Raw genomic sequence first — 18,747 nt, 5'->3', positions numbered from 1 at the left:
AAGAAGGATCACTGCAGAGGTAGCATTTCAACAGGCCCTTGAAAAAGAGAACAGATACTCAAAGACAAATTTTACATTTTGGAGGGGGCAATTGTTAAAGCAATCCGTAGTAGGGTTATGTTCTTTTTAACTAAGAGGGCTCAAGACAGCGAAGACCCAGATCCACATCTGGATAGCACAAGGCCCTAACAAATGAGAATCATTCTAGGGGTAAAGGGAGGATATGCTGCAGCTCATATAAATTTGATCCTTAAAATTAAGGATTACAAAACTACCTATAAGCAGTCATCACTTTGGGGTCTCCATATCATCCAACTTCTGTCTTAATACAGTCGAACTTCATTTTAGCTCACATTATATGCCAATAATGTCACAAAGATAGTAATAAACAAAATATAAAAATATCAGGTCCCTTTTCCCAAGGACTTTACAATTAAAAGAGTAGACGAGTAGATAGTTAAAATACAGTGTGATTGGCACCCCCTGGTGGCGCAACGGGTTAAAGCGTAGCACTAAGAAGCTAAAGCCACTCCGGCATGAGTTCGATCCCCGCCTGACCCGGAGGTGACCCACATGATGAGGCAAACGTCTCCTGGCCCACCCACTGCTCCCCTCAGCAGTGTACCTCGTGGATCTGCCTGTTCTGCTCCCCACTCTGTCCTGGTGAATCCTCTCACCCTCCGCATCTCTGGCCTGTACCCCAGTTCTGTATGCACAAATAAATAAATCTTTAAAAAAAAAATACAGTGTGATTTATACTCTTACAGATGCATATGGATTGTTTTAAGAGCTCAGGGGAGATAGAAGCATATAAATGCAGCAATGGAAAGACAAGAGAAAAAAGGTATCTCCAGATAGGCAAGTGGGGGCAGAAATTCCGGAAAGAGAGAACCACATTCAAAAGTCACTGATGAGAAAACAGTGTATGTTTTTTAATTGTTCTAAGTTCAGTAATGCTAAAATAAAGGGCTGTTGAGATGAGGTGAGAAATGGAAAAGTAGATTTAACTAGATGGTGAATTCTATAGTTTGAACTTTATCTTCTATTTAATAATATTGAGTCACTTAATAATCGATCTGCTTCTTAATTAATTTCAGTTGTTGACACAGTACCCCTTAAGCCTTCTTTTGCAAATCTGTGCACTCCCTGCACTAGAGCAGAGATTCATAATTTGTATTCCCAGAAATAAGGGGTGATGAGGACTTAATAGCAATGCCAATTCTTGAGCCTCACCCAGAGGTTCTGACTGGGCAGCTCTGTAGTGCCACTTTTCCAACCCCCAGGCACGGAGTACCAATTCTGAGAATGCGCTTGTTTCAGCTGTCAAAACTCACTTCTAGAAAGGAGGAAGATTAAAAAAAACTGCTTAGAATTCAAAGGAAAGACACATGTTACCCTAGTAATATTACCAAAGGCTTTAAAATGAGGTCTTGGCTTCAATTTGACACTTTACCCAACAATGGACACTGCTGCTCCCAACTACCAAGGAATCTTTACTCCTCCATGCTCTTCTGCCACTTATCACCTGGCAGTCAGGTGCTCATCTCTCACTATACTTTGCCTCCTCACAGCTAAAATCTACAAGTGTCATCTTCTACTCTGTGCAGAAGCAGAGAGATCTGATCTCAAACAGAGAAGCAGCAAAATTTGGCATCTACAAGACCCCTGAAAAATAGAAAGCTGAGAGAATGTTTGCATCAAATCCTCACGTTTTCCAATTTCTGGTTCAAGGCTGTTAGGAAATTTACTTTGTTCCCTTCATTCTTTGGCAGGCCTCTGTGCCATTAATAAATTCTTCTCTGCTTAGGCTCATTTGAAGTAGTTTTCTGTTAGTTGTAACCAAGAGACAGTTGGCTAATGTTTTCAGAGAAAAGAAAGATCTCATTTCCATCTCTTTCTCTAATACACAGATTAAGAGATGAAGTGTAAAATAAAATTTCATAGAATGAATGGCGCTTGACTTAATTTTGAATAACTTATTATACTTTCAAATGTAGTACCCACTGACACTTTATTCCCTCCTTCTACTCACTGTTGACTGTTGGTGATCTATCTCTACAAGAGAGGTAAGTTTAAAAGTGTAAACAAAGGAGGAGGGAAAGTGAGATGAGTTCACCTACTCCTTAAATCTGGACTGGAAAAGATTCTGCAGTTTGGGAATCTGATGAAGATGGTCCATGAACAACCTTTGAAATACTTCCTTGTAGGCCTCAATGAATAAAGAAACACAAGGCATGGAAAAGAGCTGAATTATACTCCATGGTTTCTCCAAGAAATCGTGGACTGTTTAATCCAGGAACAAAAATGAGAAGAAAGCTGTAGAGCAACTTTATATTACTCAGTGGGTCAGAGATGAAAAAAATCATCTTAAAAAGTACCAGTGATCTAGTGATGTCCTGCCAACAGGAAATTGAAAGAGATCATTAATAAAAAGAAGTCACACTAAAGAAAGGAAGATGGGGTTGGGAACAAAGGCGGCGGGTGCCCAGTGGTTTATGGTAAAGGACTTGGGTGCTTGATAGCAGGTGTGGTGTGGAAACATACACCTGAGGAGATGGGAACCTATTGCCAAAAATCCTATACAGTGTTGTAAACCACTGTTACCTTGATTAAAGAAAAAAATATATGAACAAATATATATAATAAAATGAATAATAGTAATAAAAGGATTTCCTTTTAAAGGGGACACAGACAGTCCCAATATAAGTAGTAGTATTAGGGGCAATTCATAGCAAGAGAAGGACACATCAGAATCATGAGGAGACAGACAAGTGGGATGGAGGTCACCTCTGCTCTATCTGGAGGGGCACAATTAATTAAGTTCGAAATGTTCCCAGAGTGTGTTGGAACAGACAAAAAGTTGAGAATCACTGTGTAAGAGCCACCCATGGTAGAAGATTCCATAAACTTCCTAATTATACAGTGATTATAAACCAATGTTACCTATATATAAAATGTAATAAAATTTTCAGATTTAAAAAAAAGCCACTTTTCTTCAGGTCTCCTCTGACATCTTAAAAGCTTGTCAAATAAACTGGGATAAATTTGATTTCTCTGTAGTAAGAAATATCATTATGGTATCTAGAATTAAAATTCAGATAGAATTTTCCTTTTAAAAATTGCTAGGCCCTGTTTATTGTATAGTACATTACATTATACATTAGGTAGACATTCTAGGAGCCAATGACCTTAGTTTTACAGGGAAATATCATCCAACTTCAAAGCAAAATCTTAATCTAAAGAATCTACAGGGAAACAATTTGTCCATATAATCTGTCACTACAATGTATTTTCATTAAAACACCATGGCAGGCCCTCCCTGGTGGCGCAGCGGGTTTAAGCACTGCACTAAGAAGCTGAAACCACTTCCGCATGAGTTCGATTCCCGCCTGCCCCGGAGGTGACCACATGGCGCGGCAGACCTCTCCTGACCCGCCCGCTGCTCCCCTCAGCAGTGTACTTCATTGATCTGCCTGTTCTGCTCCCCACTTTCTGGTGAAGTCTTTCACCACCCCTGAGTCTCTGGCTTGTACCCCAGTTCTGTAAGCACAAATAAATAAATCTTTAAAAAAATAAATAAATAAATAAATAAATAAATAAATAAAACACCATGGCAGACACTTACCTTGCTTGAGGTCATTTCTCTTTGCTAAAAAAACTGGGGGTGGTACTTTAAAGGAAAAAACCAAAGTCCAAAGATTCAAGAAATCTTGGGGAAAACAAACCCCCAACTCCTCCCTAGTCAATGCACCCCCCCTCATGAAAAAGAAGAGTTAAGCCAACTAAGATGACAGAGGCTATACATACCTGCACTATGTCCCAGTGCATTTCCACATCCTCTTTAATATTGCTGGCATTTGCCAGAAGCCGGACAGGCTGCCCCTGAGGACTTATTTCAGTCTTCATTTTCTTTAGCGGGGACGGACCAAACCGAAAGTCATCTTCACTCTCTTCCTTCCTGCACGCACCTTCCCACAGGGTGCTTGTGGACGGTGTCTCTCTATTGTAATCCCCGCTCTCTACATTGCTGGCTTTGTTGGTTTCTTCATTAAGTTTTAGTTTCTTGGTCCTTTGAGCGGAGGTGGACAGCGCTGAATTTTTCCGTTTTGTCTTTGCTGTTGTCAGAGTCTGCACAGTACCCAATTTGTCTTTGCTGTCCTCCAAATCAACATCAGCAATAGCCACTGAGTTATTCTATCAAATCACAAAAAGATCAAGAGAATGAGATAAAGAGAATGAGATGACAAAAACCAACTGCTCTGGAATCAGGGGAGCAATGTTTTCCAAATGATCGATTTTTTTATACGCTAGTGATTGCACCAATGGGAGAAAACTTGACAACAGAAAAAACAAAGGAACAGCCGGCTTCATGAACAAGTGTGGAAAAGCAAAGATGGAGGTCCCTAGCCCTTCCAAAGCCAAAGCAAAAGCACACACTCTGCAGGCAGAGAAAGCAGGAGCCATAGTCACAAAGAAAGATCTTCATGTCACCCACCTTCCAAAAGCCCAAGACACTGATTCTGAAGAAACATCCTGGGCCACTATGCCATTCAAGTTCCCTGACCAGAGAGTCCATCAAGAAGAGAGAAAACAACACCACTGTGTTCACTGTAGGAGTCAAGGCCAACAAGTACCAGACTGTGAAGCGCCATGACACTGACAGGGCTGTGGTCAATGGCCTGACCAGACCTGGTTATGTTTACCTGGCTTCTGACTATGCTACTTTGGAAGTTTCCAACAAAATAAGGATCATCCAAAATGTTCTAGCTGGCTAATTCTAAATTTTTTAGAATTTAAAAAAATTTTTTTAAATTTTTTTTAAAAAGAGGATAATTGACAGAGCAGTGATCTTAAACAAAAGAGAATGGGATCTAAGAGGTGGGATTAATACCTCGTTAAAGGAATGACATCCTCCCACCCCCTACCATGACAGTGTAAGATGAACACAAATAATAGACAGTTTATCAAGAAAAATGGGAAACTCCGTACATTTTCAAGTACATAAAAGGCAATGTCACCCGCTGAAAGTGAGAGAGGAATTTAGGAGGTTTAAAAAGAAAAAGAAAAAAGTGGAAAACAAGCCCATTGGAGAAAAATAATCAATCTACCAGGTATTTCTGACTTAGTTTTGAAGTCTGAGATAAGAATCTAAAGGAAAACAAATTAGGTCATTGGTAACCGGTGGTTCAGTCATTGGTTCAATCAGTAGTCAACTGCTCAGTATAGACAGAGAAGTAAGGACCTTGGCGTACCCAAGATGTGGCAGCAGAGAAGGGCAAAAATGGTGAGACAACTTAATAAAAAGCTATTTCAATAATAGATTATGGAATCTAAGCTGGGTAAGGTAGGGAAAGAAGGACTGGCTGACAGCGATGGAGTGCTAGCATCAAGGGGTTTGTTAGTGCTTTGCAAACCTGGCTTTTCATAATATCACTCGAGGAGTTTTAAAAGCACCACAGAGGCACAGGCTCATCATAGAATTCTTGGCATAGTTAAATGGTCTGGAAATGGGGCCTAAACACTAATATTTTTCAAGTTCCCTGGGTGATTCCATTTTGTCGCTAATATTGAGAATTACATACAAGAAGGTATGTCCAGATTGCAAAGTTGTGACAGCGCAGGTGCTTGACCAAATGAGCTAGAAGCACAGTAGAGAGAGTACAAAGTTGGGTGACTGAAAAATAGTCAGCAATAGCATAGTTTCTGGATGACAAGATTTAGGTTGAGATTATGAAATGGGTGGCAAAAGTGGAGAAGAAAAGGTTATTGAAGAAAAGGAGGTCCAAGAACCAAGAACACAGACTACTACTGGCTCATTTAAATAAGGGAAAAATCACTAAGGAAGATAACAGCGAAGAAGCTATAAAGCAGCAGCTAGTCTTCAAGAAGAGACTTCGCCAGTGGGTTGGTAAATGTCAATAATACGGAGAAGAAACTGAATGATGAATTTTGTTTGTGATTTCACTCAAAATAGATTTTAAAATTATTAGATAGCTGTCCATCCTAACTGTATCAAAAATAGGGTTTTCAGTTACTTTCTTTATTTGGTTCTGGTTATAGGTCAGTGAAATTCCAAACCTGCACTGTCTCTAAAATGAGAGACTGTAGACCACTGAGAAGATCAAGAAGTCACCATGGATGTTATGGTTATTAAGCTGTAATATCTCTAATTATACTTTAAAACTTAGAAAATGGGCACATCTATATACATTTTACTCGAGAGGGTCATAACGTCTATAAGATTTTCAAAGGGTTTGTAACTTCAGTACAAACCATCATTGAACCTAGATATTTTCCTAGGTTAGACAATTTAAGTGCATTTACATTGAAGTGTAGGTAAGCCAAGATGAATGAAAAACCTCCAAATTCTGCCAACATGAGAGAAGTCTACATTTGTCCAGCTATAGGTAAAGGCCAGCCATTCATTAAAAGTATGTTCACCGAAAAGCCCAAATACAAAAAGGGAGAAACGGAAGTAGTGGAAAATAGGAGAAATGCTTGATTTAAATGTCCTATCAGGGTGCAGCAAGGTACAACAACTAACATCCCCGACTATATACAATAAACATGTCCACAAAAAGTCAGGCATCCACTGTGCGTTAAAAGCATCTGGGAACCATTATTCAAAGGAATACAACAATGAATGATTCTGAAAATGCATAATTCTTTTTGTAATGCAAAACATTATATAATTTATTACTGTAGTTTGAATCTGTATTAGTGTTTGTTTACAGCAATAAATAAATATACACCAGTTGATAAAAGATTTCTTCAACTCCAAAACAACTGATGGTGAATACTAAGACCCACTGCAGAGAACACCACTTTCCTGCAGTTCTTTTCACTGTCATGTTTTGTCTCCTCTATGTGAGTAGAAAGTCACATCCACATAAAGCACCATCCAGCTAGAGCACCTACCATTTCCTCCTTAACACTCACGCCTTCTGAGCCATCAACAATTTGAAGGGCATTCTTCTTCACCCGTGGCACCTTCTTTGGTTTGGATTCCTTGGGAACAGGTTGCTTACGGCTTCTGGGGGCCTTCTTTTGGGGCTCCCAGGCTCTATCTTCCTTATCATCTTCTTCAGAAGCAGATGATCTAGGAGTAAATTGACAGAAAAATGAAGCCTTTGTTAAAGGCTAAAAAAGACACAGGTTTCTTGAAAAAAAGAAGGCAGGAGGGCTTAATATAAAACAGTGATGATCACAGTTTTGAAGAGATACTGCTCAGAATGACATGACAGAGTTGACTGGGAACCAATGTAAAAATACCCTCTGATACACTGTAAAATTACTTGTTTCTCTATTCTCCTCTCACTTAGCCAACAAATATAGACATAGACACTCAAGACATAGGAAATCAATTATTGCCTTAAGTAATTTACTAGGTCATGTCACACTACAGTCATTGTGAAGTTTTCCATTTTAACTGTGAAAAGCACTTAAATCATTTCCTAAGTGCTAATCAAATCCATTTAAATCATTTTACCGATATAAGGAATAGGAAATGGCTCTAGGAAGAACCCTAAATTACTAAAAAAGCCAGCACCAAGATTTCTCCAACTGCTTTAACAAATCCTTTTTTCCCTTTCACAGAACAGATTTTTTTTTCCCCTGACTACATCAAATACAGCTAAACAACCCAAGAATCAAACTCATAGCAAAAGCAGAGAAAAAGCTGTTATGTGAATTCTGGTAAAAGGACATCATGCTCCTGCCAACCCAACTAATTCCACCTCTACCCCTAAGGTTCCAGGTGAATACTGGCTGGAAGGGACAACCACCTCCTGCAGAGCAACTACAGAACAGGAGTATCTGGATTTCTGAATGGTCTTTATGGAAGCAAAAACTTGATTGCATGGCTTCTTGGCATAAGTATGCTCTAAAAAGCACATTTATAATTATGATAGTCAAGCAACTGATAGTTTCCAAGTGAACTCCCCAGAGAAAATCATTAAACATAGTACAATAACAATGAAAGTGAAAGAACTTAGAATTTAAAAAATCAAGAAATCAGAAAAATTTAGAATCCCATAGCTCATACTATTACCAAAACAAGTAGAATATTTTCATTCTTCCTTAGTCTCATCACCTACTACTAAAGCAGAACTACTAACATTTATGCAGGACTATTGCCAAGATTCCATGACAAACACAAGAACTTTCAGTTATTATTAAGGAAAAGTGTCCGGTGAGGCACCACATTAGCACGAGGCAGTCCTAAGGCAGCTCATGCACTGCCTCCTAATCGTGCTTGACCAAGCAGCCGCATGTAGGCTCACTCCTTACAGCATGTAGCAACATCACTCCCTGGTCCTGGGTTTCTTCCTGCTCCCTTCGCAGCTTCTCTTTAGTCTCTCTGTGGACCTCTCTTCCCCCTACCATGTTAGTGTGGGGATCCATCAAGGCTTAGTCTTCTCTCTGCACTCTTACTAGATGCCCTTATCTCATGCGATAGCTGACTAGAGAGGAATCTTAATTTTATAACTCCAGCTTGAGCTCAAGACTTGTACATCCACTTGACTAGCAATTATCTCAAACTCCCAAGTCCAAGTTAAAAGTGATTTCACCCCCTTCATACCTGTGTTACAGGCCCTGACAAAAAAGAGTGAGTCTTTTGCCCTCTAGGGAGGGAAATTCACCAAAGCACACTATGTTTAGTTGAACCAAGTAAGCTTTTATTAGAGACTCAGGAATGAGGCAGCTAAGGCAGGGAAGAAGAATTTAGTGTGGCCCCTCAAAGGGAGTTAGGAAGATAATTATAACAGGAAGTGCAGGAGGTAGGGAGGAGATCAGTGTGACAGCTTAGGCTGGGCTACCCCCAGGCATGACACACAGGTTAATCCAACTGCACATGGGGGCTCTTGGCCTTCTCCCTCAGGAAAACTGTGAGATAAACATTAGTTAAAATCTAATGCTTCTTGTCTAGCATGGCACCTCATGGTCAGTGTGGTGGGCAAAACTGTTGGGCCAGGGCTTGTCAGTCCATGATTTCATCTACTTGTTCAAATAGGGCTTGGGGCAAATCATCCTGCTGCTTGGCAATTTCTCTTAGCTAGGCTGCTTCACACATTCCACTTGAGTTTCCCCAAATTCCTGTCTTTCCATGACACCCCAAATCTACTTTATCAGCACATCCTCTCTATCTTCAAAATGCATCCCAAATTAAACCACTTCTCACCACCCTCATGTCTAGGATCTTAGAGATCTATCATAATAATCTCCTGAGCTGATCCTCCTGCTACCATTTTTGCTTTCCTACAGTCTCTTCTCCACCAAGAAACCAGAATGATCTCTTCTAACTATAAATCATTTCATGTCACATACCTGCCCCAAATCTGTCCAGTGGCCACCCAACACACTTTGAATACAACGCTAACACCCTGCCATAGACTATTAGATTCTACCCATTCCCTTGCCACTTCCAATTACTGTCTACCTTGACTTTGGTCTGGCACATTAGTCTTGCTAGTCAGTGAACACAGCAAACTCACTGTTATGACAGGGCCCTTAGATTTGCTGCTCCTTCAACACCCATTCCCTAGTTCTTTGCAAGTTGTGCCCTCAAATCTCATTTAGATCTCTTGTCACATCTTCCAAAAGAATTTTCCTATCTAAAATGTCCCACAATCTCTTGTCCTACTTTATTTTTCTTTACACTATTTATTACTGCCTAGCATTAATCAGTCACTTATCTAATAATTATCTCCAGGATACCTACTGTACTCAAAAGCAGAGGTTCCCAATTGGGAAAAACCCTGTCTCCTTTCAGGGCATCTGGCAGTGGCAAAGTATTTGGAGGGGAAGAAGAGAGAGACTGGCATCTAATGAATAGAGACTGAGGATGCTGTAAAACACCTACAGTGGAATTATCTAGCTCACAATGTCAATAGTGCTGAAGTGAGAGGCTCTGCTCTAAAGCAATAGAAAATGAAAATGAAAATAAAAAGGCTTCCTGCTCTTGTGGAGCTTAAGTTCTAGAGCAAATATTACAATATGTATTTAATTGTTTACTTTCTCTTTGTTCAACAACTGATCACCAATCTAGGATACAGCATTTAAAAAACATCTGTTGAAAAAGACACACCAATTCAATCCAAAATGCGTAGGGGAGCAAATCTGCCACCCCAGTCATCTCTTTCACAAAAAGTTAATTTCAGGGAGGGACACTGAAGACTGGGTGGAAGTTGCTATCAGTGTTTATATTTAATTTTACTCTGTAAGCATGTATTCTAGACCTAATCCCCCTTATCTCTTTTTTAGGAAAAGTCAGAGTACCTTAGGTCTCTCTAATATACCTAACTGTTACCCTAACTGTCTTCCACTTTCTTCCCACAACCTCCTTTGTCCTAGCTACACCATTAAATATGGCATCTAAAGACACAAGAGTGAGTTACTCACCTAGTCATGATGGGTTTTTTCCAAATATAATGGAGGTATACATGTTATTTTAAACTTATTTTTGGTTTTTTTTTCTCATCAGTGTGCATACTGTGTGTTTGATTAGCCTAGAACTTCCCAGAGTGGGATGATTTCCTTTTGTTACAGACACAGCTCTATGAAGGGAGATGCCATTTTCCCTACCACCACTCAACTTGGACTACAAGTTTCAGTGTGCCGTGAACTGGACTTTCTGAGCAAAAGGTGAGCTACTGGGAACAGGTGGAGCTGAAGATAAAGCTATATAACGGGGAAGGCAGGGGGACTCTGAGGCTCGTAACTCTCTAGCTTTGACTTGCACCTAGGGACTTGAGGGACTTGGAAAGAAATACATAAAGAAGAGATATGTAAAGAGATATATAAAGAGATATGGAAGATACAAATGGGCGAGAGACATAGAGGAAGATGTCTTTGGCAGAGATGATAGCTGTCATAATCTTGACTTGTACTTTGCTTTGTTCCTTTTGTCCCAGACTTGCCTTGCTCCTGCCTTGCTGTTCTGCACCGGAAGAAAACTGAGACTTGTGGCAAGCTTTTGGGCCTTAGCAGCCCTACTTTAGACTCACCCTGTTTGACTAGTCATTTGCCCATGAGGGGATGTGTAACTTGGGAAGTTCTACTGGGAAGCTTATTAGGAAGATAATTTTGTCTCTTCCCTCTCTATGCACACTAATTCTGTTAAAGATTTTCACATTAAAAGTTTGCCCCCCCCCCAAACAAAAAAAAAAGTTGCCTCCTTTGCCTATGTGCACATGAATGGTCAGATCCTCTTTAGAATATGTACTCCTTAGCAGTTTGGGGTTCATGGTAGCTTCTTAACCACACACTAAATTTATATTTGAGTCCCAAATATAAAAGATAGAATGTATTACTTCTTCAAGTATACATCATTCTGTGCCCTTCTATTAAAGTAATATCCTTACAACTCAGAGAAGGAAGAAAACTCATCTTTGGATTCCACAGTCTGGACCTTTACTTTGGCTCTTCTTGGCAATGATGACATCTAGAAGAAACAGAACTTGAAATCAGCAAAATTTGAATTACCTGAATAATGATCTGTTTACAAAACAAACACTATTTTTAAAATAGTATATTGAGGCCCTCCCTGGTGGCGCAGCGGGTTAAAGCACAGCACTAAGAAGCTAAAGCCACTGCAGCATGAGTTCGAGCCCCGCCTGTCCCGGAGGTGACCACATGGTGTGGCAGACCTCTCCTGACCCGCCCGCTGCTCCCCTCAGCAGTGTACTTCGTCAATCTGCCTGTTCTGCTCCCCACTCTGTCTCTGGTGAATCCTCTCGCCACCCTGCACCTCTGGCCTGTATCCCAGTTCTGTATGTATAAATAAATAAATCTTTAAAAAAAAATAGTATATTGAACATTCCAGTAGTCTTGATGTCATAAGAAAGGAAATATGGGTCATTCACAAGCCCAAACAGTGGTTCCCCTTGAATAGTTAATAGCTCTCCAATGGTGTCAAAAGCCTGGTAATTGTGGGCCATCTTTTGAAAAACATAAGCTCCCACAGGGTGATAATTCTCAGTGTGTTTTAGCAGCATAAGCTTACATTGCAAGTGCATTTGATGGTTTATCAAAGAGCAAATTATAAAGTCTTTTAATAAGTTATATTTTAAAACGAAATATTTTTTCCTTTTCTATATCTTCTTACAGTATAGAGGTCTACTACAGAGCTGACAAGTTATGCTGATTGACTGAGTAAGCAGACAGATTACTCTTAAAACAAGACTTTATGGTAATAAACATTTATATTATATAAATAAAACAATGATTAATGCCATTAAAAAAACATTTTAAATTGTTGGTAGAAATTCTATAGGGACACCTGAGAAAAGAAAACAAACATTGTTTAAAAATGAACAGTGATGTAAAATATACATATAAGTTATATTAATGAAAAATATTTTAATTGAACACTAGAAAAGACTTCCCTGAAACAAGTATTTCCAACTACCCCTTTATTCGGTACCCTGAAGGTAGTGTTATCATGGAAAGATGAGTGATACAAAGTCTATTAAAAAGGAGAAACGTATATGAATTTGAAAAGTGAGGAGAGAGAGGAGGATACACATGAAATCCTATGCCTGTTTCAAACAGGACAATATTAGACTATATAACAAGACCTAGAAGTTATTTCTTAAAACTATCTATACCAGGCAGAGTGAACCCTACAAAGTTGTCACTGAAAGGAATGGGAGCTGAGCTTCAGAGTAGTATAGGAATGAGATAGCAGGGCTTCTCTGCACGAAGTACAAGGAAATACATGAAGAGCCATACATGTGCACAATAAAAAAAAAAATCTATACCAAGTGTAATCCCAGGGTATGCTTAATCCAGTTTAAAGACCAATGTTCTTAAAGATTATTTCTTCATTTCCATTCTGCTCATATTCCCTGCTTTCTTCAATGACACAAGCTAAGCAATCTCTATCGGCAGACATATTTCAGTTGGAGGGGAAATGCCTTGAAAAATCAGAATTTCCACACTAGCTCATGTTATGACCCTGCCCCCATCCCCCTTTTCTGTATAATCAAAATATTCCAAGCAACCATCAGTTTTCTACTGGACTGCCTCAGCCTCATAAGGTGCTGCCTGGCTCAAGTGAGCAAGCGCTACCCCAGGATGGGAAAGTCCTCTTGGAATCAAAAATATTACAACTGGCTGATTAATAAAAACAATTATAACAAAATTAATACTGTAAGACAAGGCAGTACTAGAATGATCAGAATTCTTTTACTGCCCAGAAGAGAACCCAAATGTCATCTCTCTACTATCTCACAATCCTTCTATTCAGTTTCTAAAGAACTGCTTAAGTTTTCTATTGTTTTTAAATAAGGAACTTCACCTAAATCCTCTATTCAGCTTTTGAGGAATTTTGCTGTATCTCTTTGTGATGGACTTACAAGAGAATTACTCTGTTCTGCCCTCCAATAATCCGTGATCAGGAACAAAAAGTCCCCCACACTTCAAGTCATGGAATATGTTAGAATAACCAAAATTTCATCTGCTATCATGAATTTGAATACCAATATCACTTAATAACCCTAATACCTAGTCCCAACTTTTGCCTCTAAGATTCAGGCTTACAAAACAAAAGCCTATCTGCCTATGAAAATATGTAGATGTCTTAGTTGTCAAAAATGTGACATAACCACAATGGCATATTTGATAACCATTTCTTTTCATAAATCCAGATTCTACCTGTCTTTCCCAGCTCAGTAAATGGAACTATCATCGTCTGCTAACCAGACCCTGGAAAAATGTTAAGTTCCATTATGCTATAATTAACATACAATAAACTACAAATTTAAAGTGTACAAATTTGATAAGTTTTGTCATATATAGATACACACCTCCACAATCAAGATACTGAACACATTCATTATCCTCCGAAAGATTCATTTACTCAGTCAAAATTCTTTCTTTCATATTCCACATCCAGGCTACCACTAAGTCACATAAATTCTTCCTCTAGCAAGTCTTTTGTTCCCAACATTTCTCACCTGGACAACCTAACCTCTTAATTGGCCTCCTTCTTGCTTCCCCTCTTGCCCATACAATCCATTCTCCCAAAAGGAGATTTTGAAAATATTTAAAAACTACTCACACTTAACTAACAGGACACTCAATTTTCCACATAGAATCAAAGCTTTTTTTTTTTTTAACCATGACCTTAAATATCAATAATTTAGGTCTAAAATGAGATTCTCAGATATAATTACAGGACCCTACTTAGTTTTACACAAGAGAATTCCAATCCCTACTAGGTTAAAATTTTCCTTCATTCTAAGCTATCATGTCACTCTGGGAAGATGAAGCACACTCAAACCAATAACTTGGAGGATGCTGTGTTGTTCCTAAGAGGCACTAAAAAGGTCAAGTGAAAATCAGGGGAAAGGAGAACTGCACACACATAAATATTAAATTAAAATTCTAAAAAGTACCATTAGAAAATTTTAGGAAACTTTTTAGAACTTTTAAGGAGACCCCTAAAGAAGTTTCCCTGGGGGCATCAAAGAAGTGTTTGGCATTTCAGAACTGATTCCTAACTAGTAATAAAAACTAAATACTAGTGCTGGAAAGTCTCAGGAATCATAGTCTTGCTCTTATAAGAATGAGAAGCGTGAGATCCAGTTAAGTGAAAAGATTTACTGGAAAAGGGGAAGAGCTAGACCTCAGAACCCTAAACACCAACTGGAGGCTCGTCTCCAATTCCACATGCATTACTGTGGCGACAAGCTGTGGCATGGGAGGTTCGAGAGAAACCTTGAGCGTTCCCATTGATTCCTTTCAACAATTAAATTATTTAGCACCTACTATGTGCCACGCACACTGCTGAGGATGCTGTGGGTTCAAACAGGACTGTGACCTAATAAGGTGCTTCCTTCCCCTCTCCGTAATTTGAAAGAGAAAATCAATGTAAGCTTGCCCGGGCGTTCCATGTCTGCCCCTTTGCAATATGAGCTGCTGCGATTTGACTAAGACGCCCCAGGTGACACGCGGCAGCCAGGAGGGATTTTCCGGGGTGGGTAGTGAGACACAGACCGCTGACAGTGCACGTAATAAGACTTCTCTCTTTAAAAGGGCTTATTTCCTAATGAGCGCTCAAAACTTTTTAAGTGGCCCCAAAAATACCGGAGCCCGGACACAGGGATAGCGCGAGCCCGCAGAACGACCGCCAAGGCGGATGCTCAGCTCACCTTCCCACCAGGCGTGTCAGAAGACTCAGGATTCTGTGTGACCGCATCTTCCGGTTCCCGCCGGAAGTTTTTCAAAGACCGGAAGTCCCGCCTCGATCCTCCATGATTGTAGCGCTGAGTTACAGTGGTGGGGTGGAGTCTAACTGGACGGAGGCGGGGTTGGAGCTAGGGTCCCTAGGGCGCGCTGGGGTGCGGTCCTTCCCCAGGGCTGGGAGCCGAGCTTGCTTCTTCACCCGGATCTGGGTAAAGGTGGGGCTCAGAGGTTCCGCGAAAGCTGCCGCCAGTTTTTCTTCTCTCTTTTAACTTCCTTCTTTCTCTTCCTCTTTTTACTCTTTCCCTTAGCCTCTTAATTTCAGTGTTCAAGAACGTTTTTAATGGTAATTTGTAGTGCAAAAATAAACTTTGTTCTAAGGGCAATTTTGTTTATTTTTTATTTTGTGCATTTTTCCATCTCAGTTGTAATCCCCATGGGCCTCCCATCACCAAAATTGCTAAGGACAATTTTAAATGTTAACTTCCACAAGATTTTTTTTAGTAGGCTTTATGATTTCCTAAGCCCTACTGGAAGCGGGTTTTTGTCCCACCTTAGGAAAATGCAGATGTTGCCTTTTGTAAGACCTCCCACGCTCTGTAAGGTGCATTATACTTTAATTGTTAAGTTTAGCCCTAGAATCATCACTGTCTTAGCTGATAAAATAAGCTGTCTCATCTTTCAGGCAGTTTGGTACACTGCCAAGTACTTAACCAAGTTGGAAACCTGGTTCTCTTGGAACTTCCTAATAGGTTTGGGCAGATCACTTTTTCTTTGAGCCTGCCACTGTCTCCTCCTACATCTTACTCCTTGTTTTGTCCCAAATTCTGTGACCGGCCGCAGAAAGACAGACGAGAGGCTGAGCAAACAATTTATTGCTCTCGGACAGCAGCAGAGACAGAGCCCAAGAGTAGGGTCCGCAGCTACTGCGGGGGGAAGGGTCTCTTATATAGGTTTAAAACTTGAATTCCAAAGAGGCGATTAATCGCTACGTTCCTTGATGTATGGCCCAGTTCGTTATCACCTTCATCTAGTCCCATCTCCGATGCAAGACTCCGTTAATTGGATGCAAGGCCCCCAATTTATTACCACCTTATCACCTTTGGATGCAAGGCCAGATTTATTACTGCCCTTACCCGGTCCCTCAGTAAATCTCCGCATTTGGTCACTCCCAACACTCCTTATCTAGTAAGGTACCTCTAGGAGAATACATTTTATATACTAGGAAAATATACTCACTAAATATATTTGAAGCAACCACAGATCCCAGTTGTCTGTCCTTCCTGAGAAAAAATGGTAAAGTCCTGCCACGTTTCATTTCAGATTCTTGGAAAGTGCTATTGTAATAGGGTCATCCCTAGGAAAAGGGGGAGTTCCAGGTTCCCTGTCCCACCCACAAGGAGGGTGGAGCTGAGCTAAGAAAAAGAAGAGAAGAGAAGGAAGTTGGATGGAGAGGAGAAAAAAAGAAGCTGGATGGAGAACTAGAAGGAGACCTGAAGGAAGCCACATGGAGCAGCAAGCCTGTGAGGAAGAAGCCGTGCAAGCCGTGCTTGTTTCCTGACCCTGGACTGGTTAAGGCAGATGTGGGTGAGAGACCTGTAGGGAGGTGACTATGGCAGTGTTTATACTGATTTTGATTTTGCTCTTTTCCTCCCAGACTTGTCTGGCCATTTCTGACCCTTTTCCGTGGGTCCTGGCCTGAAGGTGCTTTAGAATCTTGCGGTGGGCTTTCAGGCCACGCTTTGGGCCAATCCCTTTTGGGTTGACTTTTGCCCATGAGGGGATGGGTAACTTAAGGTGTTTGATTTAGACATTATATTCTTTGTCTTCTGTATTGTATACTTGCTGTATTAAAGTCCCTTTTCATTAAAGTTTTATACATTTTGCCTTGATGCGGTGGATGGCAGAATCCACTTAGAGCAGGTAGGTTTGGGGCTTCAGAGGTACCCCTCTCTCCCTGCCCTGTAACACTGTGAATTAAGTCCTGAAAACCTAGTACTCTGGGAAAAGCTGCCTCTAAATCCAACATTTCCGTTTTCCTTACAATGCACAGAAGTAGCTTCCACTTTTTAGTTTGATGTGGCCAAAGTGTCTTCACCCCACTACTATCCCTGTAACCTTACTTTTTTTCCCCACTAACAATTTAAAAGCTACCCAGGCCTCCCCAGCAATTCTTTCCTGATAATCCTAAATATATCATCTCAAAATCAGTTCTCAGTAGAAATTAAAAATTACTTGGTTTCATTCTGTTATTTTTATCAAGCTCAGTGAATTCTAAGCTCACAGAAACCACCAAAGAAATTAGATTGTAAAATTAGAGAAATAATCTATTGTTAGGTTAGATTAGAAATGAGCAAATTAAAACCTCAAAGGTTTATTTAGGATATTCTAAAAAACAACTTTCCATACAAATGACTCATTTCCAAGGAATTTGAGTGCTGAAAGCCTAGCAACTATTAAAATTGTTAGATACACCCCTGTGAAAGGGTAGTGCCATTTTCCCCCAACCCCATTTACCCATCATCATCTTGGATCATAGGTCCAGCTGTTGCATGAATTTGACTTCTGAAGCACTATGTATAGGGGTAGCTCCTGGGATCCAGGGGCAGAGCTAAATCACTGGGTGAAGCTATATAATATGAAAGCCAGGTGGGCTCTAGGGACTCTTGCTTTTATGTCTTTGACTTGCACCCAGAAACTTGGAAAAGAGACATAGAAGGAGATGAAAGAGACTTGGAGAGATTGCCCCTAATCTTTGGCAGAGACGACAGCAGCTATTATCTTGTGTACTTTGAGTTTCCTTTTTCCTTTTGACCTAGATTTTCAGCGACTACCTTACCCCTTTCTTGTTATCTCCTCTACCTCTCCACAGAAGGTACCTTAAACTTAGGCAAGCTTTTGGGCTCAGCAGTCTCACCTCAGAGACTTCACACTGTTTGACTGAATATTTGCCCATGAGGAGATGGGTAATTTGGGGTGTTAGATTAGAAAACTTTTATTAAGAATCTCCTTTCTTCCCTTCTTCTCTCTATTCACACTAATTCTATTAAATATCTAACGTACTAAGAAATATGTATCCTTTTTCTTTATGCAGCAAATGGCAGAATCCCTTTTAGAGCCTGAACCCCCTTAATAGTTTGCAGTCCCTGGATACTCCTCTGTCATATGCTAACAAATGACCCATGAATGACTGGAGTCACCCAAAGTGACCATAAATTTTACTGGATACTTTTTTTAATGAGGAGGAACTAGGAATCATTTAATTTAGTAAGGATTCTATATATAAGATCCTTGTAAGAATCAATTTCTGAAATTATTTAAGATTCGATTTTTTTTAAAAGATTTATTTATTTATGCACACAGAACTGGGGTAGAGGCCAGAGGTGCAGGGGCAGTGAGAGGATTCACCAGAGACAGAGTGGGGAGCAGAACAGGCCGAGTGATGAAGTACACTGCTGAGGGGAGCAGCGGACAGATTAGAGGTCTGCCACGCCATGTGGGTCACCTCCAGGGCTAGGGATCGAACTCATGCGGAAGTGGCTTTAGCTTCTTAGTGCTGTG

General features: G+C 40.2%; 1 protein-coding gene across 2 annotated transcripts in view; it reads right to left on the bottom strand.

Annotated features, from left to right (window-relative positions):
• Positions 1-15,221, bottom strand: part of SRBD1 (S1 RNA binding domain 1) — a 154,053-nt gene extending 138,832 nt beyond the window's left edge. Inside the window, exons 1-4 of one of the 2 annotated variants that reach the window (XM_004686235.2) lie at positions 15,156-15,221; positions 11,364-11,443; positions 6,919-7,099; positions 3,808-4,194 (exon numbers count right to left, since the gene is read on the bottom strand). In XM_004686235.2, the coding sequence (XP_004686292.1) occupies positions 3,808-4,194; positions 6,919-7,099; positions 11,364-11,443 (648 nt within the window). In that variant the 5' untranslated portion in view covers positions 15,156-15,221. The remainder of the gene's footprint in view (positions 1-3,807; positions 4,195-6,918; positions 7,100-11,363; positions 11,444-15,155) is intronic. The other variant, XM_012727663.1, reaches the window with a different exon arrangement.
• Positions 15,222-18,747: the final 3,526 nt, after the last annotated feature.

This window comes from Condylura cristata, unplaced genomic scaffold (genome assembly GCF_000260355.1).
Source record: "Condylura cristata isolate star-nosed mole 26May11 unplaced genomic scaffold, ConCri1.0 scaffold00020, whole genome shotgun sequence".
Lineage (NCBI taxonomy): Eukaryota > Metazoa > Chordata > Mammalia > Eulipotyphla > Talpidae > Condylura > Condylura cristata.
Note: the sequence above shows the minus strand (reverse complement) of the source record. Positions and strands in the feature narration are given on the sequence as shown.